The following is a 25,644-nucleotide window of genomic DNA, read 5'->3' as shown; positions in this document are numbered from 1 at the left end:
TCTAAATTCCCGCTAATGCTTCATCTTATACGGTATTTCTCAAAAAGTCATAGCACTTTATAGTTTTAGTATATAGGGTTAGCCTTATACTGTTGATACATTTAAATTCGTTGCGCGCGCGCGCGCGTGTGTGTGTGAGAGTGTGTGTGTGTGTGTGTGTGTGTGTGTGTGTGTGTGTGTGTGTGTGTGTGTGCGTGTGTGTGTGTGTTACGGTTTCCAGGACAGTGGGACGTTACAAAAAATTATACGAATCTTTCGTTTAGACAGCACTACCATTTACAAATACGTATATGCTAACGCTAACGTGTTACCTACATATGCCAGCTCTGTTTACGTTTCAGTAGAGTAATAAGTCAATTAATTATCCTGCAATCGTGTGAGTACTTTATCAGTTATACGATATAGCGAGTGCACGTGACTCACGTGAGTCAAAAGGCTAAATTTAGCAGTGATAAAGACGCATGCGTCCTAGAATTTGAGAAGACGATCTAGGAGTTTCAGCTGTCGGACTGTAATCGGTTGCGATAGAGCATTTTAGTAAGTTGCATTGAGTAGAGTAATCTAGTATGGAAGGCCGCGACGCGACTCCACACTGTAAAACTAAATGTGTTGCATTAACACGTTTTGATGTGCTATTTCCTTGAAGCCCAAAATAACACACCACACATGTGCTATTTGCAAAATCTGTATTGTTTCAACACGCGTTTGTGTGTGGTTTTCAACAACTCATGTTCCTGATTGTGCTATAATTGCAAATGTGCTATAAGTACTGTGATATTAAAATAAAACCTGACAACAGTTGTCAGTACTGTAGTTCTACATCATATCTAGTTCTTCCATTTTGTCCATAGTTCAGCAGCATAGGACCATATTCTGGTCGGTCGTTTTCCTTTGCCTAGAATCCTCAGCAACACGTCTTGCAACAAAAGCAAGAACCCATACCGTTCTTGGGGATACCTTACATGAAACAACATTTTTAGCAACAACAAGAATTAATATGTTCTTGTGCATACCTTAGATCGTAGATAAAGTATGTATCCATCAATGATAGCACCGTCTTGGCTATTAGTTGGTCTTTCTCAGACAGTTTTGACACAAAAGTCTTTTCTGCTCCAATGACTGAAATGACTGAAATAAATCTACACCCCCTCTCCGTTCTATAAAAATCACTGACGGTGAGACTGTGTTTGTGACGTCTTCATCTTTGTCCCCAGAAGGCTATAAATAATCAGACGATTACTGACTTATAAATATTAATTCAACATGTCTTAACTGAACTAATTTTGCAAGATACCACAACAGACAGGCAATTTGAGATCAGATGTGATAGCCTGGACGGTAATTTTCTGAACACATGCATACACACGCACGCACACACACACACACACACACACACACACACACACACACTCACACAGAGAGAGGGGGAAAATGAAGCAACAGCAAAAAATTGCATCATACACATAATGTATTTGATATAACGTGATACTACTCTAGTAGAGAATATAGAAATCCTGTATGAAAGCACATGAAAGAATTTATTCTTCAGGTAACAAGCAATCATACAGAAAGACAAAAGTTGCAAACCCCCTGAATCCCCACTGGATCCGGCCCTGCTCCATTCTTGAATTGCGACCCTTGGCTGGTGCCGCCAGCTCCTCCCCTTTTGATTTCCCCGGCAGCGGAATAGACTGGCTGCGCGAGACTATGGCGCCCCATGCTCAAATAATACGCTATGTTTCAGAACTTTAAAAATAATAGCGCATGAGCAATTAATCGCAGAAAGACGTTGATAGTATATACGGGAAATACGCGTGAATTAGTTGCAAATATGACTGTTAGTAGCCTCGTCCCCAGACTCTCTCGCGCTAGTCTTGTCCGGTGCCCGTATGACAATTCCAGGCGCGAGAGAGTCTGGGATCATCCCGCCTACTTCCTGCCATATCTCCTTTCTAAATGCTCACTAAGTGTCACCCCCAACGTCATCAAGTGTCCCGTAACTTCAAAATCAGATTAGCGTTAGTCTAATCCAATAAACGTATCACAGTGGATGCTATGACCATTGTTTGGTGTTTGTGGCATATCCAGCACTTGCAGACAACTGAAGCATGTTGAAAAGGTAAGTCTATGGAGTGTTGGTGACGGGTGTCGTGTAGGCTTGTAGTCTGAGATTTACAATTGGCGGAGTGATGACTTTCTAGCTAGTTCACACGCGGCCATTAGCATTTGCGCGCAGACTAGACTCTGTAGCAAAAAGCGCGCAATGGCAAGGGAAGGGGTTGATCTTGACGTGAAACTACCGTCTGGAGGGTCAACTTGAAGCTTCCAGGGCTATTCTTTCGCGAAAAGATGTATTTGTTTTCATACTTGAAGACTTCTCGAAGGGTAGACGGTAGTTTCATGTCAAGATCAACCCCTTCCCTTGCCATTGCGCGCTTTTTGCTACAGTCTAGTCTAGTCTGCGCACAAACGCTAATGGCCGCGTGTGAACTACGTAGAAGGTCATCACTCCGGATCCGCCACTTGTAGATCTCAGACTACAAGCCTACACGAAATCCGTCACCAACACTCCATAGTCTTACCTTTTCAACATGCTTCAGTTGTCTGCAAGTGCTGGATATGCCACAAACACCAAACAATGGTCATAGCATCCACTGTGATACGTTTATTGGATTAGACTAACGCTAATCTGATTTTGAAGTTACGGGACACTTGATGACGTTCGGGGTGACAGTTGATGACGTTGAGGGTGACACTTAGTGAACATTTAGAAAGGAGATATGACAGGAAGTAGGCGGGATGATCCCAGACTCTCTCGCGCCTGGAATTTGTCATACGGGCACCGGACAAGACTAGCGCGAGAGAGTCTGGGGACGAGGCTAACTGTTAGTAGGTAGTCTCATCGTTTGCTATTTTACACTTTCTGTGCAAGCAGTGTACACGCTACAATTAAGTTATTTCGATTTTTTTGATATCAATCGGGGTTAGAACAAGAATTTTGTTTAATTATAGCCAAGAGAAGGAAATCATAGGCGGAGGCGCTGGGGAACGTGCCTCCGGTTTGGGGAAACTTTCTCTTCTACGTGAATTGATCTAGCAGAGTCATTTGTGCGTATTTTGATAAAATTAGAAGATTATGCGTCTTTAACATTTGAGCCTACAGGTTATTACAACTAGAAAACATCTTGACTTATCACCCTATATATAAAATACCTGCAAGTGCGCATGCTCGCAGTAAATAGTCGCCATTAGATTGCCCACCCGTTTAGCAAATCTTTAATCAGCCACTAGAAATCGTAATACTATGGAAAAAAGCTTCCTTTATAAAACTAATAATGTGATGTGAGGTAATACATTTTACAAGATACTGTTCTTGCATACAAATCAATAGTATACAGATAAATAACTGAAAAACTATATCTCTAACAGAAAATGACCCAATGTTTAGTCACCCCTGCAAATTACTCAATTTCGAACATATTGTCCCACAGAAAATTAATCAGCCCCCGGACACATAATTAGAATTATAGATGACAGCGCGGCCCTTAACTCTAGACTACATAGTTTAAGATATCGACGGGAGGTTATTATGCAGCTCAATCTAAATTGCTAAATATTCAGTTAACTGACAAAATCACACTTCATCCATATACTAGTCTACTTGCGCTATTGCTGCACATCAGCAGTCCATGCCGCAATTTCAATGTCATTTCATGTTTACTGCGCTCCATTCTTGATGACATCGATGATTGTAATTACTCAGACCCGATTTGATGTGAGAGAGATACTCGGCAGCGTCAACGGAGCATGTGACAACGCTGAGCTTGCCGGAGGATCGGCCGATTGCATAGCAGACTTCCCACATCCTGTTGTCTTGCAAGTTGGCAAATGGCAAATAGTTAAGTTCATCATCGTTTGAAATCCATAGGGAATATAATAAATTCTTTCATTGTTTCCTTCCCGTACAATTTGCTTTCAAACAATGGTACTTTCATGCCAAGTTCTTCAGCTAGATACTTCAGAGCCATAAAATGGTAATTGAACATTTTTCCTATAGAAAACAACTCTATAGCACAAATTACTCGCATGCAAAAACTAGATATTCTGTACCTTGCATCGCATCAAGTATTCTCATCTGGTTAGTAAGGGAGGCCGCAGTCATCAAGTCGAACAAATGTTTCTTGTCACCGACCCCTTCATTAGCCACAGCGTTGATGAAGGCTGCAGAATCTCGAGTGACTATCATTGACACTGCGGACTGACCATCTTTGTAGAATGCAGTACTTGCAACGTCAGTAGCCATTGGCAAGGGCATGCACATTGCGTAAGAAGCTAACTAAGTAGACATCACATTTCCTTGTAACAATTAAAACATGCACTCATAAATATATTACCTGAGCTGTTAGTTTTACAATAGAGTCCGGACTCAGTTTTCTTTCCTTAATGAGGGCGTAGTCAATGTCGTTGCAGATCACTCGGTGGAACGGTCGATCACTCCTGAGCAAGCTAGACAACTTCTTTGTCTCGTTTTCTTCAGATACAAGATCAGGATCGTAAACAAAATTGAGACGAGAAATGATATCCTTCTCAAAATCACGTGATTCATCTTCGATACGTGCAGCTTGCGACAATTCGGGGCTAAATAGCGCTCAAAGGGCAGCCAATGATTTATCATCTCCAACTAAGTCCGACGTTATTGCTCCTATGTAGCAAGAATTTCCGACAGCGAAGTTAATGCTTTTGCCAAACCATCTAACATTGAGAGTTGAATGAGAGCAACGCATTATTTCAATACGTAGATATGCGTCAGGTACCTGTTTCCTCCATTACCAAAGTGAATCGCCTCGACAATCTCTTTGCTTATATGAGCTTCGTCATCATCCAACCTCAAAACAAACATTGCGCTCTCGACCAATTTTAACAATTTTTCGTTCTTTGCTCTCAGCATTTCCATGGCTCTGGCACAGTCGTCTCGTTCTGTAGTCGTCATTACTGCAACTGGAATGACAGCAGGAGAATTTGTCTCATCGGCTATCTGCTGTAGCTGTTGGTAAATCTGACGGATGAATGCCAGGCGACCTTCCATTTGAGAAAAAGGAAAACACATAGACATCTATATATTAGTTGTTACTGAACAAAAATTATACTAGTCTTACCATCTTTATCGATAACATCTGCTGTATAAATGTGACCGTTTCGCATCACAAGAATATGTTTGCTGTCCTCGAATGTTCTCACTTCGTCCTTTCCGATCTTCGCGATTTGGCAAGAATTGAAGAGAACTGAATATTCAGTCATGCTCATTGGTAGGCCTCTTTTCCCTTCATACATTATTGGCTTAGGACTGAAAGAATCAAAAAATTTGCAATACAATGCAATTGTGTTCATTATTTAATGGAAAGACAAGTCAGAGCTATCAGATGTTATGTTACTACAAGAAATTTGGACCAGTTATATAGATCATCAGCAAATGCCGTTGAGTATTCCTAATTATTTGAACAAACATTGCCGTGGTGCAACCATAATAATTATTATAAGGGATCGTTGAATACCATTTCAATTACGACCAATTTGGCTTGCTGCTAATGCATCATCTTTTTTCTGAAAGTTTCAAAAAGGCGGAGAATTAAAATTTTCAATTGGTGGTACAGATAAGTAAATGTCTTCGTTAAAGAAGAAAAACAAATATAAATAGCAGTAAAGTTTGATTGAACGTGAAAACTACTTGCAATATTGCATAACATTCCGTTTATGGTATATGCGAATGTTTGGAAAGGTTACACACACACACACACACACACACACACACACACACACACACACACACACACACACACACACACACACACACACACACACACACACACACACACACACACACACACACACACACACACACACACACACACACACAAACACACACACACACACACACACACACACACACACACACACACACACACACACACACACAATTAGAGTGCATGCAGCAATTTTGTTCCTCTTGTGAACTGACGCTATACTTCGACCGACGGATCCTACAAACATTATTTTCCAAGGGCTCTTGTAGATTTGTTTCACTTCCGTACGACACTGGACCACTCCAAAACACACTATGAAGTCTAGAGCAGTAAACGGTCAGTTATTTTCAGGACTCAAGCTGCTGGTAAATGTACTGTCTGCTATCTATTACAGTACAAACGCATGCAGTCTTTTAGTAAATTATATTTCTTTAACCTAATTATTAAACTATTCCAGATTAGATGGATTATAGGTAAAACAAAAGCACCCCTATACGCATTATAAGATTTCGCGCGTTTTCATTAGTGTTAATTAGACCTGTTTAAATGTAAACTTAATTAAACAGCTTTCGTTTAATGGTCACGTGATGTTATACCGTGGTATCATAACGCACGTTGCACAAATATGGATCCTAATTTTTAGTGGTTATGCACATATGAAATCATGAATTGCAGTTGGTTTAGTGGTCAAAGCCAAAGGTTATCATATACGGGATATGTGTTGCAAATGTTGGGTTCCCGGATAAATTTACGTGTACGTAAAACTTGTCATTTTTGCTCCTGTGTGCGACGTAGATCGCAAACAATTTCAAACTAGGCCTGACCATGGCAAACATGATGGAATCACACAGTTCTGGTGATAAACTCTTTCATTAGAGTTTGACCTTTCTTAGTGGCGATTCGTCCATTGTCTCTAGTTACCATGGACAAGCAGTCGCAAATACTGGTTTGTGATTGGCCCAAACTGTGCGATAGCCTTGAAGGCGGGCGTTGGTTCAAAAATCTGCTTGAAAGAAGCAGAAATCTTTTAACATTCCTTTCGGTTTCTATAATCACCAAAACAATACAGTTCGGGTAATTGTAAAGCGTTATATAGAGTTTCACATCTGTACTCAACGTACAAAAAGAGATATCCGTTGAGAAGAAGAAGAAGAAAGGAGAGCAAAATTGGCGCATGGGCATCCGAGGCTAGCAACTATTTTCTAGGTTGTTAGATGATTAGTCACCAAAACAAATATAAAATATAATGCACAACGCAGAAACATTTCATTTCATTGATTTTGAGAAATTTAGTCTTCATTTACTATGTTTCTAAGCGCGCAAAAAAGATTACCACGCCCCCACAACTCTTGGTCAATCCCTACGCACAGGGTATTATTGTACCAAATTAATGTAAATAAAATTAACTTAAGCAAGTGCGAAATCTTCTCGACTGAATGTACTGAACTTGCAGATTATGAAGTATACTGAAATTCGAGTCAAGGGAACCGAAAGAGAAGAACGACAGAAGCGATCAACCGCTCAGACGTACCAGCAGTCTCGTACCACGACCAAACTTGACACATTTTGAAACGCGCGGTTAATATCTACAGGGCCATAACGGCAACTAAAAATGTATAGCATTTCCGGCCCCATGTGGCAGCAAGGTCCCGGATACTTTAATTGTTCTCTGCATCCGGTGACGTTCCTAGAAAATACATCCGCCTCCCAACCCTGCCACGCTTTATACGCGTGATCAGATCTCTTTTCTATCATTGATTTGATTGTCGTGCATTCGAATTCGTTGAGGATGATCAAAATTGCTGGAACATCTGCTGTAGCGTTTGCTCGTCGATCAGCAGCCATTGTCTCGCAACGATTCCGGCTGTCGTTTCCGCTGTCTTTTCGGCATGGGCATCTCCAACATCGGTCCCTACAGTTGTCACAAATCAGGTGAGGCTCTGTATCAGTTCGTGACGTTTATTGAATAAACAGCGCGCTAGACAAGTACAGGAACTATGGGTGCATTTCTTTTATCTAGTCCAGCTACTCCAGATTTGATACATTAGTAAATCTGACTATTCGGGTATCTGGTGGATTAGCTGTAGCCTCGCAAGCCAGGCTCTTCCGCGCAGTCGCTGAGCTAACCGCACGTGAATCACACGAGGAGGAGGAGCTTTTACCGGAATTGCTCCAGCGCGAGAAGAGCCTGGTCGCTTTCGAGAACGTCATAGTGACGTGGGACCCCCGATCTGGTTTCATAGCTTGCATAAGGCTAATTTGATTTCCTAAAGAGCTCGTTACTGTAATTGCGCTGATACACGAAGCAGAGAGGTAGCCCTCCGCGGAGAGCGCGTGAACACAAAATCCAGTGAAGCCGTTGATGGACAAAGTGCTGGTGAATAATGAGCGTAGGAATGGCCTACATGGGACTGGTCCGCTGAACCTACACTCTCCAGCAACGTTTCTTTCTACTGAACTCATCTGCAGGTTTGCGCGAATTGAAACCGACGTAGAACTATTCACCACTCTTGCGCGTCTACTCTGACATCTATAGTCTGTGGGGGAAATGGTGTGAGAACTGCCGGCCCAGTTTCACTCAATGGTTCATGAAAACAGTGGCCTAGAGCTTGTTGACCTCTCCACTTCATGATCAGATTTGCGTGTATTGCTAACGCAGTCTATGTGACGGTACTTTCGACTCAGCAAGCAGCACTTTTGTACGATATTGGCTCTCCTCACGGTGAACTGGAAACATGTAGGCATGGGAAAACAGCAGTGCAGTGGACCTACCATGTTCAGGAAGTGTAGAGTTGACTCGTAGTTGCACGTGTACTACGTACGACTTGTTTCAGTGCATGGACTCTGACTGCTACATATATACACTAACCGCGTACAATGAGTTCATTTCTCAAACTACCGCGCTGCAGATCTAGATTCGGCGGTGTGCTGTTGGCGAAACTGAATGCTGAAATGGAGTCGTGACAATGCAGAATATTACATGGCTGAGCTGTCTACATACGTACTAGAAGCGAACGATGATGTCAACTACGTACTTCGTGCAAAACAAGCAAGTGCGTGAAGCGATGTCGCGTGTTCTCAACTTTCGTACCTACATGCTTACCTAATAGAATTAGCTTTATCAAGCTATGAAACCGGATCGGGGGTCTTACGTCACTATGACGTTCTCGAAAGCGACCAGGCTCTTCTCGCGCTGGAGCAATTCCGGTAAAAGCTCCTCCTCCTCGTGTGATTCACGTGCGGTTAGCTCAGCGACTGCGCGGAAGAGCCTGGCTTGCGAGGCTAGATTAGCTGGATTAGGTAAAAGAAATGCACCCTGTATTTTCGCTAGGTTTCAGGCTGGTCCGACGCTATTCAAGCACGTTTGGCTGTATTCATTAGCACTCCCTCTGGTAGGAAGACTGCTGACCGTGACACGTATTTGCAAATAGACACTCTATGGTATAATAATCCTAACATATCAAATGGCCTACCTGCCGTATATGACCCGTACAACGCCATTCGTGCAACTACTTTGTTTTGTAAATTTGGAAGTAGTCCTGGAAAGAAGTAGTTCTATCGCGCGCTGCAGCTGAGAAGATTGAATTGCCATTGCCGAGTAAGTGTGTGTGTGTGTGTGTGTGTGTGTGTGTGTGCGCGCGCGCGCTAGTAGATTTTGTCTCTAGAGTAACACGTGAACCCGCCCTACAGTGAGATTGTGAGATGGGAGCTACTCTACGTGCCAAATAATGGACGACTGGCGAAAGTAATTTTTACGTTTTTTTCGCCTAGCTAGAGGTAACTATCTAGGTGTTAGCGCAATTCCTACCGGAAATTATACGGCAATCCACGCTACCGTCTGTCTAGACTTCCGGATCTGTAACGCGCCGATCGACACGCCGCCGGTCTCAGATCGTCGCGAAAGGCGGTGGCCCAGTCGAGTCGGATTTCGCACGGACTGCTTCCAACGGCGACTCTAGCGGCCTGAAATGAGATGCGCTTGTTCAATTAGCCTAGGCGGATGTGACGCGGGTTGTCATCCTCTAATTCCCAGAGTGCAAGATGCGCCCGCTGCTGTCGGAGTGAGCCGGCTCACCGGGCCGCTTTTATGTGCGCGGGTCCGTTCCTGTGTCACGGAAGGTGTGTCTTCTTTGCGGAAGTGGCGTACACAACCGCCCAGTTTGCCACCGCCCAGTTTGCGACCACCCAGTTTGCCACCGCCCAGTTTGCCACCGCCCATTTTGCCACTGCCCAGTTTGCCACCGCCAAGTTTGCCACCGCCCTTAGGGAGGGTTAGTACTACTGTCTGTTCCCCATAAGTGTGAACTTTGAAGATCACCAATATCTCCGGTGCTTTTTGGATTTTTGAGATGATCCGGGTATCGTTAGAAACCGCTAGGTCTGGCATTTCTGTCTATCAAATTATCTAAGCCCTTCCTACAAACGAAATGGAAAAATAATATCAGAGCCAAACGAGTGGAGCAATGGTTATTGCAATTGTAAGACCAACGGATCAGCAACTGGAACCATTTACTAGACTTGGTGTAACATGGTCCAACTTGAGGAGCTCTTAGTAATAATGCTCTAATGAGCACACCTGGTGTGACCTCTACTTCATTACTCACTTCCAAGTTCACACTTACGGGGAATAGACAGTAGTATTTAGACCGTATTCACCCGTACTACCGTACTGGGAGTATAGAAAAGAAACACTTTTTTTTGGACGAATACTAGGCCATGGGCGTTATTTTGGTCCTAAGCGTATGCATGGTCGCAAATTGCTGTCGTTTAGCCAGTTAGCCTCGTACCAGACCCTCTCGCGCTGTCGTTCCCGGTTCCCGTATAACACGACAACGCCTGAGAGGGTCTGGGATCATACCGCCTACCGTTTATGCTATTAAATGATCAAACTAGCTCGTATGTCACTAAGTCTCAGGGTACTAATACAATTAGTCTAATAGTTATTCTCATGTGTCACATGGAATGTCTTGCAACAGACTTGACCTTCAATTCGTACTCTACTTGTTCCTTTGAGTGTTGGTATCCTTTCTCTACGCAAGCTCTACGTATTTGCCAACCTCTCTGGGAAAGAGGACTTCCTCTCCAAGAGACTCTAGAGCGGAAGTCAACACCGTGTCTGACAGCAAGCTCTGCTAGGCTCCAAATGTTCCCGAATCGTACTCGAGCTTCCTGATTTGTATTGTTCTCGTAGCCTAGCACAGTAATAGAGCGGCGCCTAGTGCATGCCTAGTCCAAGCTACCTAGACTGCTGATCGAATCACATTGGACCTCACAGCTTCAGATAACGTAAATCGACCTCAGGATCGAGCTCCCTCTGTGAATGAATCTCTTTCCATGCGGGAAGGTGAGTCTCTTCTCATGCAGCTATACAGGAACGAAATGTAAACAGTGAATGTATGCAATCGGATATCACAACTAGCATAACTTTGATGGAAGGATAGCTTCATAATTAACTAAGAGCATGAGAGTGTTGACATTGGTGACGTGGGGTGACACTTAGATGACGTGGGGTGACACTAGGTGAAGAAAGTAGGCGGTATGATCCCAGACCCTCTCGGGCGTTGTCGTGTTATACGGGAACCGGGCACGACGGCGCGAGAGGGTCTGGTACGAGACTATGGCCAGTCATCATCTAGATACTTGTAAACAGAAACATCACAAATGCTTGCAAGTATCCATTTGCAAGATCAAAGGTACTGGTATCCGTACAGCATCAGTATGCACGCAGAAACTAGACAATATGTATACACATGCAAACCAGAGTGGTCGGCCTGAAGCCCCTCAAAAGCATCAGGGTCAAGAGTTGCAACGAAGACATGAGTCTAGCAGTAAGCACTTTCATTCAACACTGACACCAGCTCTTCAAATGGACACAGACGGAGACGAACGTCAATGTTCCCATTTTGTTTGTCTGCGCATGCGTGTACTTGGCATATACTTGGGCATAGGCGGACTCGATGACAATATGGGGAATGACAAGGGCGGAGAAGGCTGGGTCGAGTCTACATGAGCGTATATACGGCCATGAGCGTTATATATATATATATATATATATATATATATATATATATATATATATATATATATATATATATCTGTCGAAATAAAGTGAAGCATAACCTCGCTGTTGCCTGTTGGAATGTTCGTTCGCTTCTGGACACGCAACAGCAAATGGAACGTAAAACAGCCATTCTGGCAAAGGAATTTCGTCGCTATGACATTGATATTGTTGCTTTAAGTGAAACCCATCTGTTGGATGAAGGAAAACTTGAGGAAGTCGGTACAGGTTACACATTCTTTTGGAAAGGACGTCCTTCAAATGCGACACGACAATCGGGTGTAGGTTTTGCTGTCAAATCCTCCTTGGTGGGTAGTCTCGACAACCTACCAAGGGGAATAAATGATCGTTTAATGACACTTCGCCTACCTCTTTCTGGTGGTCAATTTCTAACCTTGGTGAGTTCATATGCTCCAACGATGAACGCCTTCGAAGAAATCAAAGAGAAATTCTATGATGATTTGAGTAACATTATTGGTGCTGTGCCAAAGAAGGACAAACTGCTCGTCCTAGGTGATTTCAATGCTCGAGTTGGTAGCAATCATTGCACATGGAAAAATGTGCTTGGTAAACACGACATTGGAAGAGAGAACAGGAATGGGTCACTCTTGTTGTCACTTTGTTCTACGTACCAGCTTGTAATTACCAACACACTGTTTCAACAGAAAACCAAGTACAAGACCACCTGGATGCATCCTAGATCAAAGCATTGGCACCAGATAGACTTCACTATTATTCGTCAGAGAGATATCAGTGATGTTCGTCACACTAGAGTCATGCGGGGAGCTTCTGCCTCAGTCTTTTCTGACCATAGATTGGTGCGTAGTAAGCTTTCACTTTCTGTCAAGAAAACTGTTTCTCACCAGTCTTGCCAGAGATTTAGAAAATTGAATGTCAGCCAGCTAAAGGATCCCTCTACCAGTCTTCGGCTGAAAAACGAACTCACCACAAAGCTGCAAGAATTGTATATTCCAGCTTATGATTCAGCCAGCAACCTGGATGCATTATGGTCAAGTTTACACTCAGTTGTTCACAGCGGTTCTTATGAACTACTTGGCAAGCCTAATAGGAAGCACCAGGATTGGTTTGATCAAAATGACACTGTCATCAGCCATCTCCTTGATGATATGCATCGCTTGCATCATGTCTGGTTATCAGATAAACGCAATCAAAGCACTGCTGATGCCTACCATCATGCAAGAAAAGCAGCAAGAGCTAGGCTCTCTGTGATGAAGAACAAATGGTCGTTACAGAAGGCAGAACAGCTTCAGTTAGCTGCTGACCAGCATAACTCTAGTGGCTTCTATCAAGGCCTAAAAGAGGTGTTTGGGCCAAGTGTAAAGACAATCGCACCTCTACAATCTGTTGACAACTCCAGGCTTCTCTATGGACGACGAGAAATTTTGACTCGTTGGGGTCAGCATTTTGCAAGCATCTTGAATCATCCAACATTTATTTCACAACAAGCTATTGACAGCATTGATGAACAGCCTGATCTAGTTGTAGCTTGTGAACCACCATCTAACAATGAGATAAATAAAGCTATCAGGAAAATGTCAAGGAATAGATCTCCTGGTGCTGATGGCCTACCTGCTGAAATTTTTCAACATGGAGGAGAACTGCTGTTGTTCAAACTAGGTGATTTCATTCGTCTATGCTGGGAACTCGAAGATGTACTCCAGAACTTTAAAGATGCCAACATAATCCATCTATACAAGAAAAAAGGTAGTCAATCTGACTGCAACAATCACCGTGGGATCTCTTTGTTGTCTGTTGCTGGCAAAATTATGGCCAGAGTTCTTCTTGATCGTCTTGTCTCAAACTTTTCAGAGAGTATCCTTCCTGAAAGCCAATGTGGCTTTCGTTCTGGTCGTGGTACGTCCGACATGATCTTTTCAGCCAGGCAGCTTCAAGAAAAGTGTCGTGAACAGCACATGGATCTATTTATGGTCTTTATTGACTTGGTCAAAGCGTTTGACTCGGTTGATAGAACTGGCTTATGGACAGTCCTTTTGAGGCTTGGCTGCCCGGTAAAGATTGTGAATCTAATCAAAGCCTTTCATACTGGTATGATGGCTTGTGTTGTCGAGGATGGGTTAAAGTCAGAAATGTTTGCAGTAAACAACGGAGTGAAACAGGGCTGCGTTCTAGCACCTACTCTTTTTAGCATTTTGTTTTCCGTGGTTTTAAATGATGCCTTCAAGAACATCCGAGAGGGTGTTCGAGTTGAGTTTAGAACTACTGGAGGTGTATTCAATCTCAGGCGCTTACAAGCCAAAACAAAGGTTTCTAAGAGTCTACTGAGAGAACTCTTGTTTGCTGACGATTGCGCATTAGTTGGTCACACATATGAAGACATTCAACACATTGTCAACTGTTTAGACAGATCAACTAAACGTTTTGGCTTGAGTATCAGCTTGAAAAAGACAGAAGTGCTTTTTCAACCACGTCCAGGCTCAAACTATAACCCTCCTCCGGTTATGATTGGTGATCACCCATTGTCTTATGTCAGCAATTTCAAGTATTTGGGTAGTTTTCTTTCGAATAATGCAACTGTTGATGCAGATGTCTCTCATAGGATATCAAAGACCAGTGCTGCTTTTGGTAAATTGTACAACAGACTCTGGCAAAGGCATGAAATCAAACTGACGACGAAGGTTACAGTTTACAAAGCAGTAGTCTTATCAGTTCTGTTGTACGGATGCGAGTCATGGACCCTTCTTCGTCGTAACCTCAAAAGTTTGGAGAGTTTTCATCTGCGATGTCTTCGCCGCATATGTGGAATCCAGTGGACTGACTATATACCCAACACAGAAGTGTTATCTCGTTGCAACATCAGTGGCATTGAATCTTTTGTTATGAAATGCCAATTTCGCTGGGCTGGTCACATGTCTCGAATGCCTAATGATAGAATTCCCAAACAACTCCTTTTTGGTCAACTGGAACAGGGCCATCGTCATCAAGGTGGTCCTAAATTACGTTATAAAGATTCTATCAAGGCTAATATGAAATCTTGTGGGATTGACTTCCTGCATTTTGAGAAACTATCCAGTGATAGAACAAACTGGAGATCTCTCTGCCATTCATCACTCCAACAGTTTGAAGAAAATCGTATTAGACATCTTCAAGCTCAACGTCAGAAACGGAAAGAACAAATTGTTCCTACCAACAAGTCATTTGTTTGTCAATCTTGTGGCAAGGAATGCCGTTCAAAAGCAGGTGTTAAATCCCACCAGAGACACAGAGGACACTAAAGAGAGTCATCACTGTTATCAGTGGACATGCTATCATATATATATATATATATATATATATATATATATATATATATATATATATATATATATATATATATATATTTGCTGAAGTCTATTGCCAAGAAGTCTACTCTGTCTACAGGTCACAGTTTCAGCCGAGCTATTACTAACCTTCATGAACAACTGTCTGTGAAACTGTGGCAATACAACTCTCGCATGATAACTGAACATCTAGATGTTTTGTCTGTAGCAAGTGTTTGTAGTGGTGTTTTTCAGTAGTGTTCCGTCCATTGGGCGGTTATAAAAAATATATATATATATAAAAAAAAAAAAAATATATATATATATATATATATACGTATATATATACATACGTATATATGTGTATATATATATGAAGAGTCATTACTGGATGTAAAGTACTAAACCCTCGGCTGCTAGCTTAAAGGCTAAGGAGCATGCAGCTGCTGTTTATCTAGAGCCTTGATACTTGACCATTTCGCCCTACGTGATGATGCGCGAGATTACACTTTGAAATCACATGACCAGAAAACGAATTTAATTTCAAGCTGATCCGACGCGATCTTGTTTCTACTAGCGGACACCCAGTGCAAATAGGGGAGAACCGCAATGAATTGTGTTAATACTGACTGCAGACGTTTTGTAAATGCCCGACGAGCATGAAGAGCCTTTGTCTCGTCTCTTCATCGAAAGAATTAGCTAGATATGGCCGTCCACAAACAAATGAATGAATCTACAGGTGCTAAACTGAGACAAATTATAGCCCTCTCTCATCTAGCACGTCCTGAACATCGTCATCGTTCGCAAACAAGTGAATCTAGAGGCGGCGATAACAGAACCCTTTAAGTAAAGGGCTCTGGGCTGTATATAGCCTCGCGTAGCCAGACCCAACTGCCGCGTCATACACGTCGCCTCGACATTTCGAACACTGCTTTTTGCGATCGTAGTTGTTTATTCCGCGTCCATATTGACCATACATGCATCATAGGAGTCATTTCAGGAACTACGTTTCTCTCCAAATACTTCTTTTGTTTGATACAGAGACGAGTCAAAGACTTTCCGTGCTCGGTGGGCATTTACTAGACGTCTGCAGTGAACATTAACACAATTCTTCACTGTTCTCGCCTATATTGCACTCGCATCCAGCAAATCTGGTGTCCGATGTTAGAGAACAAGCTTCCTGAAGAGCAACATGCGAAGCTGCCTATCTGTCGTTATCAAGGTGCAGACAGTGAACTGTGGTACCGCCAAGAGTAAAAACCAGCGCGGCTGTCCGGTTTTTGATGGGCATGTCCGATATAGGGGAAAAGGTAGCGGAAGTCCTATCTTGTCAACGTGAACAGCAATACGCCAAGTGATCAAGCTGAATCTAGCACGTCCTGTTACTGTGTGACTACTCTCTACATTAATGTCTTAGTTACAAGAAATCATCGTCTGGTTTCCGTGCGCCAGTGACAGATATTGGGGAGTGTCCGATAATTGTGATATAACTGTAGATCCGATTATGCTCGTGTTTGGACATCAGAACTCTAGAAAGAAGAAATGGGCTATGATACGCACAACACAATTGGACATATCCATGCAATTGCTTTGTTTTGTAAATTTGGGTTGAGTCCGCCAAACAATGAAGCACCTGCGTTTGTTGAAGAATGGAGGCATTATCTGTCTAGGCTTGTTTCTTTTCTATTTTTTAACTCTAATATTCTGTCGCAGATTTGGTAGTGAAAAAGAGAGTGACTATCTTCATCACAGCAGTGTTCCAACCATGTTTTTCCAGGATCATCTACCTCCTCTACCAAGGCCAACCCTTCAAGAATCTTGCCGACGTTTTATAGAATCGTTGTCGCCTTTGGTGTCAGAGCAGGAAAAGGAAACTGCAAAACGGTTAGTGTCAGAGTTTTCCGCTGGAGTTGGAAAGGAGCTACAAGACAAGCTGGATTCCTTACCTCCCACATTTGCTCAAGGTCATGTAATCAATATTGTATGTGCATGTTTGTGCTAGCTCGTGTTGTGCGCTCGTTACTTTGTTTGTCTGCGCGCGCGTGTGTGTGTGTGTGTGTGTGTGTGTTTGTGTAGTAGAAATCCTTCACTGCACTAAATTTCGAAGAAGGAAAAATCGTATGCTATAATAGTATTGTTCTAGCCCATTCGAACCAGCCGCCAAACTTTCGATATTATTAACGAGGCCATTCGACATTTTCACATATCACCAAGAATGTATTAATGTGGTAGCGCGCGCACGTAACCTACAATTCGTTTATCCATTTTTGGCAACTGTAACCACCAAGACGAAATTAAAATACAAACACCTGTTAAAAAAAGCCTGTTAATTGCGCTTTCGAATGATACAATTGTCGTAGCAATTGATAATAGTTTTGATACGTTCACGTCGACTTCCTGTCTACGCTACACTAATTGAGTCCCGCTGTCTTCATCATCGAGAAGATCTGCTTTCTGGTGAGGTGCATCGTCGTCTGGAGACCTAATAGGCACACCCACGCAAACTTGAAAACGGGCCACGGTTTCAAGTTGTGTCATAACGAAGCAGAACAAGGGAATACCTTAGGGTGCATCATGTTCTATGACATACAGTTTTTATCCTGGTATAGAGAGAAAGGCGAATCGCGTTCTTGTCCGCAACGGCAGCTTCGCTCCTCGTACCTGACATTTCGAGAAAGCTAACAACTAGTGTGTTAGATTCTTTATACACACATTTGCCTTTTACCATCTTGAGATAGCGAACAAAAATCGCTTCGTCGATCGTTTCTAGTTGCACGTGACACGGAAATGGGTGGAGCACAAAGCATCACGTGATGGCATCTGCAACTCGGAGCGTGGAGAAGTGCCGGACGCCGCAGGCGCCGCGCCGGCAACGCAGATCGTGCATCTATCTTTACATGGTAGCTACAAGAGTTAGCTAGAATTGAGGAATAGCCTATACCCGTAGCGACAGACGATGCGCCGATAGCGGCGTTTCTTCTAGGGAAATTCAACAAGTGCAAGTCAAATGTATGCATTGGTACATTGGTAGCTATGCTAGTCTACAACTTCATACATGGTAGATGTCCGCGTTAGTGCGCGCTCTATGCTCCACCCATTCTTGGGTCACGTGCAACAAGAAAATTGATCGAGAAATCGCTTTGTCGTTCAACAGCATGTTATCTCAAACTGGTACATGGACAAATGTGTGCATAAAGGCACGATTTCAAGTTTGCATGAGTGTGTCTACGGTGACTCGTGAGCTTGCACTTAACTTAATTCATAAATTATATTAGAGGCAATAGAGTCTTCTAATTGATACTGCATTTGTGTAAGTTATCTAAACAAACGAAGACCGGGCGATGTAGCTGGTGTACGTAAATACTAGAGACTTGATTTGTGAATTTGGGCAGAGTGGTACACTTGAGTTGCACACTAACATCTCATCACTGAAGTTTGCACTAACTTTTCATTCTAATAGACTACTGTATACGAGGGCGTGTTTTGGCAAGCAGGGACCCTCTTCCTTGTTTTGGGGCGCTTGGCATAGAGTTTCCGTTGCTGCGTGGCTTTGGAAAAGACATGCAAGTAAGCAAAATAACTACCTATTGTTTTTTCACGTTTGATTTCGTCATGTCTTTGATTTACACATCTAATTGTTTATGTAGATCCCATTAGCAGCAACTACAGTACGAGCTTGTATTAGATTTGCAAATACGCTAAGAGCAAACAAACTACACCCCGAATTCTGGGAGGTTAAACCACACTTGGAGAAGATTTTGAGTCAATTGCAGAACAGGTAGTCACAGCGATCATAACAATTGTGAATAAACAAGTTGCCATAAATACAAGTAGAATATAGACTGCATGGTGTTTGTGCTGTAATAGACAGCAGAAAATACGCTTTACAGCAGCTTGAGTATAGAAAATAAAGGACCATGTACTGATCTAGACTTCATAGTGTGTTGTAGAGTGTTCCAGTGAGGTACGAAAGTGAAACAGATCTACAAGAGCTCTTGGGAAAATAGTGTTTGCAGGAGTTCATCGGTCCCCTTATAGCGTCAGTTTACGAGAGGAGCATGAAATCAAATTGTGTGTGTGTGTGTGTGTGTGTGTGTGTGTGTGTGTGTGTGTGTGTGTGTGTGTGTGTGTGTGTGTGTGTGTGTGTGTGTGTCTGTCTGTCTGTCTGTCTGTCTGTGTCTGTGTCTGTCTTTTTGTCTGTGTGTGTGTGTGTGTCTGTGTCTGTGTCTGTGTCTGTGTCTGTGTCTGTGTCTCTGTGTGTGTCTGTGTCTGTGTCTGTGTCTGTGTCTGTGTGTGTCTGTGTCTGTGTGTGTGTGTCTGTGTGTGTATGTGTGTGTGTGTGTGTGTGTGTGTGTGTGTGTGTGTGTGTGTGTGTGTGTGTGTGTGTGTGTGTGTGTGTGTGTGTGTGTGTCTGTGTCTGTGTCTGTGTCTGTGTCTGTGTCTGTGTCTGTGTCTGTGTCTGTGTGTGTGTGTGAGTGTGTGTGTGTGTGTGTGTGTGTGTGTGTGTGTGTGTGTGTGTGTGTGTGTGTGTGTGTGTCTGTCTGTGTGTGTGTGTGTGTGTGTGTGTGTGTGTGTCTCTGTGTGTGTCTGTGTGTGTCTGTGTGTGTCTGTGTCTGTGTGTGTCTGTGTCTGTGTCTGTGTGTGTGTGTGTGTGTGTGTGTGTGTGTGTGTGTGTGTGTGTGTGTGTGTCTGTGTGTGTGTCTGTGTCTGTGTCTGTGTCTGTGTGTGTCTGTGTCTGTGTCTGTGTCTGTCTGTATCGGTGTGTGTCTGTGTCTGTGTCTGTCTCTGCCTGTGTGTGTGTGTGTGTGTGTGTGTGTGTGTGTGTGTGTGTGTGTGTGTGTGTGTGTGTGTGTGTGTGTGTGTGTGTGTGTGTTTGTGTAACCTTTCCAAACTTCCGCATATACCTTAAATGCAACGTAATGCAATATTGCAAGTAGCTTCCACATTCACTCAAACGTTACTGTTATTGATATTTGTTGTTCGTCTTTAACGAAACAATTTACTTATCTATGCTGGCAATTAAAATTTGGTCCGCTAACATTCAGTAGAATCATTTCACGACTAAGCCAACTGATCTAAAGTATGGCAACGGCCAAGTTTGATCTTCCGCCTTTTTGAAATTTTCAGAACAAAGATTATGCATTTGCAGCAAGCCAAATTGGTCGTAATTGAAGTGGTAGTCAATGATCGCTAATAATAATTATTATGGTTGCATCACGGCAATGTTTGTTCACATAATTAGGAAATACTCAACTGTATTTGTTGATGATCTATATAGCTGGTCAAAATCTCTTGTAGTAACATAACATGTGATAGTTCTGACTTGCCTTACCTTTAAATAATAAACACAGTTGCATTTTATTGCTAATTTTTTTCAGTCCTAAGCCAATAATGTATGAAGGGAAAAGAGGCCTACCAATGAGCATGACTGAATATTCAGTTCTCTTCAATTCTTGCCAAATCGCAAGGGTCGGAAAGGACGAAGTGAGAACATTCGAGGACAGCAAACATATTCTTGTGATGCGAAACGGTCACATTTATACAGCAGATGTTATCGATAAAGATGGTAAGACCATTTTAAGTTTCTTTCAGTAACAACAAATATATAGATGTCTATGTTTTCCTTTTTCTCAAATGGAAGGTCGCCTGGCATCCACCAGTCAGATATACCAACAGCTACAGCAGATAGTCGATGAGACAAATTCTCTTGCTGACATTCCAGTTGCAGTATTGACGACTACAGAACGAGACGACTGTGCCAGAGCCATGGAAATGCTGAGAGCAAAGAACGAAAAATCGTTAAAATTGGTCGAGAGCGCAATGTTTGTTTTGAGTTTGGATGATGGCGAAGCTCATACAGGCAAGGAGGTTGTCGAGGCAATTCAATTTGGCGATGGAGGAAACAGGTGCCTGATGCATATATATTTATTGAACTAATGCATTGCTCATGTTCAGCTCTCAATGTTAGATGGTTTGGCAAAAGCATTAACTTCGTTGTCGGAAAGTCTGGCTACATAGGTATAGTAACGTCGGACTTAGTTGGAGATGGTAAAGCATTTGCTGCCCTTGAGCGCTATTTTGGCCCAGAATTGTCGCAAGCTGCGCGTATCGAAGATGAATCACGTGATTTTGCAAAGAATAGCATTTCTTGCCTTAATTTCGTTTGCGATCCTGATCTTGTATCTGAACTGAACGAGGCAAAGAAGAAGTTTAGCTTGCTCAGGGGTGATCGACCGTTCCACCAAGTGATCTGCAACGACTTTGACTACGCCCTCATTAAGGAAAGAAACCTGAGTCCGGACTCTATTGTAAAACTAACAGCTCAGGTAATATATTTATGAGCGCATGTTTTAATTGTTTCAAGAAAATGTGATGTCTATTCAGTTAGCTTTTTACACAATGCGCATGCGCTTGCCAGTGGCTACTGACGTTGCAAGTACTGCATTCTACAAAGATGGTCAGTCCGCAGAGTCAATGATAGTCACTCAAGATTCTGCAGCATTCGTTAACGCTGTGGCTAATGAAGGGGTCGGTGACAAGAAACGTTTGTTCGACCTGCTGACTGCAGCCTCCCTTACTAACCAGATGAGGATATTCGATACAATGCAAGGTACAGCGTATATATTATTTGCATGCCAGTAATTTGTGCTATAGAGTTGTTTTCTATAGGAAAAATGTTCAATTACCATTTTATGACTCTGGAGTATCTAGCTGAAGAACTTGGCAAGAAAGTACCATTGTTTGAAAGCAAATTGTACGGGAAGGCAACAATGAACGAATTTATTATATATCCTACGGATTTCAACGATGATGAACTTAACTATTTGCCATTTGCTAACATGCAAGACAACAGGATGTGGGAAGTCTGCTATGCAATCGGCCGATCTTCCGGCAAGCTCAGCGTTGTCACATGCTTCGTTGACGCTGCTGAGTATCTCTCTCACATCAAATCGGGTCTGAGTACAATCATGGATGTCATCAAGAATGGAGCGCAGTAACCATAAAATGACATTGAAATTGTGGCATGGACTGCTGATGTGCAGCAATAGCGCAAGTAGACTAGTATATGGATGAAGTGTGATTTTGTCAGTCAACTGAATATTTAGCAATTTAGATTGAGCTACATAGTAACGTCCCGGCGATGTTTAAAACTGTTTTGTCTAGACATTAAGGGCCGCGCTGTCATCTATAATTCTAATTATGTTTCCGGGGGCTTATCAATTAGCTGTGGAGGCAATATGTTTGAAATGGAGAAATTTGCAGGGGTGACTTAAAGAATTGGGTCATTTTCTGTTGAAGATATAATTTTTCAGTTTGTTTTTTATCTGTATACTATTGATTCGTATGCAAGAACAGTATCTTGTAAAATACATTATTACCTCACATCACATTGTTAATTTTATAAAGGAAACATTATTCGATAGTATTACGATTTCTAGTGGCGGATTCAAGATTTGCTAAACGGGTGGGCAAACTAATAGGCGAGTCTTTACAGACAGCATGCGCACTTGAAAGGAATTTTATATCAAGGGTGATAAGTCAAGATGTTTTCTAGTTGTATGACCCTGTAGGCTCAAATGTTAAAGACGTATAATCTTCTAATTTTATCAAAATACGTACCAATGACTCTGCTAGGTCAATTCACGTAGAAGAGAAAGTTTCCCCAAACTGGAGGCACGTTCCCAGCGCCTCCCGACTATGATTTCCTTCTCTTGGCAATACTTGAATTAACTTTCTATTCTAACTCCCATTGATATCAAGAAATGGAAATAAGTTAATTGTACCGTGTACACTACTTACACGGAAAGTATAAATAGCAAACAATAAGACTACCTACTAACAGTCATAATTGCAACTTATTCACGCGTATTTCCCGTATATACTACTACCGTCCTTCCGCGATTAATTTCTCATGCGCTATTATTTTCATAGTTCTGGAACATAGAGTATTATTTGAGCATGGGGCGCAATAGTCTCGCGCAGCCAGTCTATTCCGTTGGCGGGGAAATTAAAAGGGGAAGAGCTGGCGGTTCCAAGACTAGGGTCGCAATTCAAGCATGGAGCTTTAGTATTTTGCAAACACAAAGACTGTTGCATTGTTCTTGTGCAACAATACAACACACTACACATATAAACGAACAAACTACCTAGTCTAATATTACAGTTTTACTGTTATGTATCGTGGATACTTTCGTTTCATTTGAATCGTACTCCTGGTCTACAGGATGCGTTGAATCTTCATCGCCACTGGCCATCCTGTACGTGGTGTTTAGCCATTTGCTTTTCATAAAGCGTTAGCACCTAGAAACAACGCACATGCATTTTTCCAACAACAACCAGGCTTCTAGAGAGCGAAAGTGCCGCTAATATTTAGGCACCATGCTGTACGTGTAGCTGAAATGTACCTGACTTGAAACATTGTGGTTGTTCCAGTGTTTCTGTTCTGCAGTATGACAGCTTGAATTTCCGGTGTGCGTGAGTGTACATGCATGTGCGTGGCTGAGCGATGTTGTTGCAGCTACAGTCAGTATTGTCGTCTTCAACAGAAATTTGGCGCTCCGTGGAAATTTGCGAATAGAAATGTGGATTGTCCATGACAGCGCGTCTGTTTGTCGGATGAAGCGACTGACCTGTAAGTACGCATGCCTGGAGACGGCAAGGCCGGATCCAGGAATTTTTGAAGGATGGGGTTCACCGTTAGCAGTTATTTATAGCATTACTAGTTTTTTCTTTTCTAATGAAATTATATGAAATTATTGAACCACGCCTATTGGAAAAGAGGGGGTTGCAACCCCCTAAATACCCCTCTGGATCCGGCCCTGACTGACGATTGGCACCCTTTGTTTACACGCCTGCATTGGAGACCTTATTTGAGACGAACCACGCCTATTGGAGAAGAGGGGTTGAAACCCCCTGAACACCCCTCTGGATCCAGCCCTGACTGACGATTGGCACCCTTTGTTTACATGCCTGCATTGGAGACCTTATTTGAGACGAGTCGGTTAGGCTAAATACCTCAGTAGGCAAACTTCATCACGTGACGAGATATGATAACATACACGGGCCGATGGTTCAGCACTTTAGTGTTTCTCTATTTATCTGCATCGCTTAGAGCATAAACAGAAGCATATACATGTGCAGTCCACTTAGCTCCACTTCACAATATGCTCGTAGTCTACATGCGTTGTTATAACTAATTATAGCAGCACATGCATGTCGTCCTCTCTATATGCAATCCTCGCTTCTGCGGTCCATTCTTCACGACATCCATAATTGTGCTCAGACTTAATTTGATGTGAGAAAGATACTCAGCAGCATCAACGAAGCATAAAACGATATCGAGCTTTCCGAAGTGTTGGTCTATCGCGTAAGAGAGTTCTCTCGTCCAATTTTTCTTTGCGTTACCAAATTGTAAATATGGCAATGCGTCGATTTAACCAACTGGAAAGATTATTAATTCGTCGCATTTCGTCTTCCCGTACATTTTCCTTTGGAATAATGGATTGTATAGCCACACTCTTGAGCTAAATACTCCAAAGTTATGAAGTGGTAATTAAACATTTTCCTAAAAATTACCATATCACAAATTTTTCTCTTTTCTTTTATGGCACATATCTAGTAAACACCATACCTTGCATGATTTCATAGATCCTCATTTGGTTACTATGAGACACTGCTCTCAGTAAGTCGAACAAACGTCCTTGTCACTGTTCCTTTCGTTAGCTACAGCGTTGACAAATGCTGCAGACTCTCGAGTGACAATCATTGACTCTGCAGTCACATCATTTTTGTAGAATGCAGTACTTGCTACGTCATTGGCAAATGGAGGGCGCAGATGCATCATATAAAACGTAAGCTAAATAGATATTAAATTTAAAATGTTTATAAAGTGTATAAAAACATTTAACTGAACTGTCAGTTTCACAATAAATTCTGAACTCAATTTTCTCCTTTTAATAAGGTCGGAGTCAAAGTTGTCACAGATCACTTGGTGGAAAGGTAGACAACTCTTGAGGAAGGTAAACTTCCGCTTGGCCTTGTTCACTTCAGACACAACACTAGATTCAAGATTGAAGTTGAGGCGAGAAATGCTACTCTTAGCAATATCACGTGACTTGTTTATGCCAAGAGCCGTCTGCGACATGTCGGGTTATATTTCTTTACAAAAGCGAAGAAGGACTTTACCACTCCAGCATACTCCAACGATAGTAATCCAATATTAGACCCAAACTTTCCGACCACTAGGTAGGGGTTTTGGCAAACCACCTATTCAATACGTTTGGAAAAGCATTGAATTCAGGCTACATATACATGAGAACAATTCAATTTCCTGTACTTTTTGCCTTCATTGGCAAATTGCATTGTTTCGATAATCTCCTTGTTTGTGTAAGCTTCATCATCATCCAAGCTCAAAACCAAGATTGCGCTCCCAACTAAATTCAATGATCCTTCGTTCATTGCTCTCAGCTTACCATAGCTCTGGCACAGTCGTCTTGCTCTGTCGTCG

At 42.4% G+C, this 25,644-nt stretch overlaps 2 protein-coding genes across 3 annotated transcripts; one reads left to right on the top strand and one right to left on the bottom strand.

The window, feature by feature from the left end:
* Positions 1-3,908: 3,908 nt before the first annotated feature.
* Positions 3,909-5,298, bottom strand: LOC134198316 (carnitine O-palmitoyltransferase 2, mitochondrial-like). The gene is made up of 6 exons (XM_062667684.1): positions 5,157-5,298; positions 4,815-5,079; positions 4,693-4,752; positions 4,395-4,638; positions 4,111-4,336; positions 3,909-4,051 (listed from the first exon to the last, which is right to left on the bottom strand). Exons 1-6 carry the CDS (start codon positions 5,296-5,298, stop codon positions 3,909-3,911), a joined length of 1,080 nt encoding a protein of 359 aa, XP_062523668.1.
* Positions 5,299-7,494: 2,196 nt separating this feature from the next.
* On the top strand, positions 7,495-22,497 carry LOC134176154 (carnitine O-palmitoyltransferase 2, mitochondrial-like). Of its 2 annotated transcripts, XM_062642836.1 has the most exons (10): positions 7,495-7,733; positions 16,851-17,101; positions 18,598-18,704; positions 18,785-18,915; positions 20,516-20,703; positions 20,779-21,043; positions 21,106-21,155; positions 21,225-21,463; positions 21,522-21,747; positions 21,807-22,497. In XM_062642836.1, exons 1-10 carry the CDS (start codon positions 7,591-7,593, stop codon positions 22,133-22,135), a joined length of 1,929 nt encoding a protein of 642 aa, XP_062498820.1. In that variant the 5' UTR covers positions 7,495-7,590; the 3' UTR covers positions 22,136-22,497. The 2 variants fall into 2 exon arrangements, with proteins under 2 accessions (XP_062498820.1, XP_062498819.1); XM_062642835.1 differs by having other exon boundaries at positions 21,106-21,463; positions 21,807-22,494.
* The last annotated feature ends 3,147 nt before the right edge of the window (positions 22,498-25,644 follow it).

The sequence above is a fragment of the Corticium candelabrum genome, chromosome 2, assembly GCF_963422355.1.
Source record: "Corticium candelabrum chromosome 2, ooCorCand1.1, whole genome shotgun sequence".
Lineage (NCBI taxonomy): Eukaryota > Metazoa > Porifera > Homoscleromorpha > Homosclerophorida > Plakinidae > Corticium > Corticium candelabrum.
The sequence above is the reverse complement of the archived record's forward strand: the minus strand, read 5'-3'. Positions and strand labels throughout refer to the sequence as shown.

Bases quoted from the DNA above. Each gene is read 5' to 3' on its own strand.
- LOC134198316 (XM_062667684.1), bottom strand. From the start codon at position 5,298: ATGACTGAATATTCAGTTCTCTTCAATTCTTGCCAAATCGCGAAGATC. The intron at 5,080-5,156 runs GTAAGACTAGTA...CTCAAATGGAAG, and splicing joins AGATGTTATCGATAAAGATG to GTCGCCTGGCATTCATCCGT. The intron at 4,639-4,692 runs GTCGGACTTAGT...AGCGCTATTTAG, and splicing joins TGCTACATAGGAGCAATAAC to CCCCGAATTGTCGCAAGCTG.
- LOC134176154 (XM_062642835.1), top strand. From the start codon at position 7,591: ATGATCAAAATTGCTGGAACATCTGCTGTAGCGTTTGCTCGTCGATCA. The intron at 18,705-18,784 runs GTAAGCAAAATA...TTGTTTATGTAG, and splicing joins GCTTTGGAAAAGACATGCAA to ATCCCATTAGCAGCAACTAC. The intron at 20,704-20,778 runs GTAAGACCATTT...CTCAAATGGAAG, and splicing joins AGATGTTATCGATAAAGATG to GTCGCCTGGCATCCACCAGT.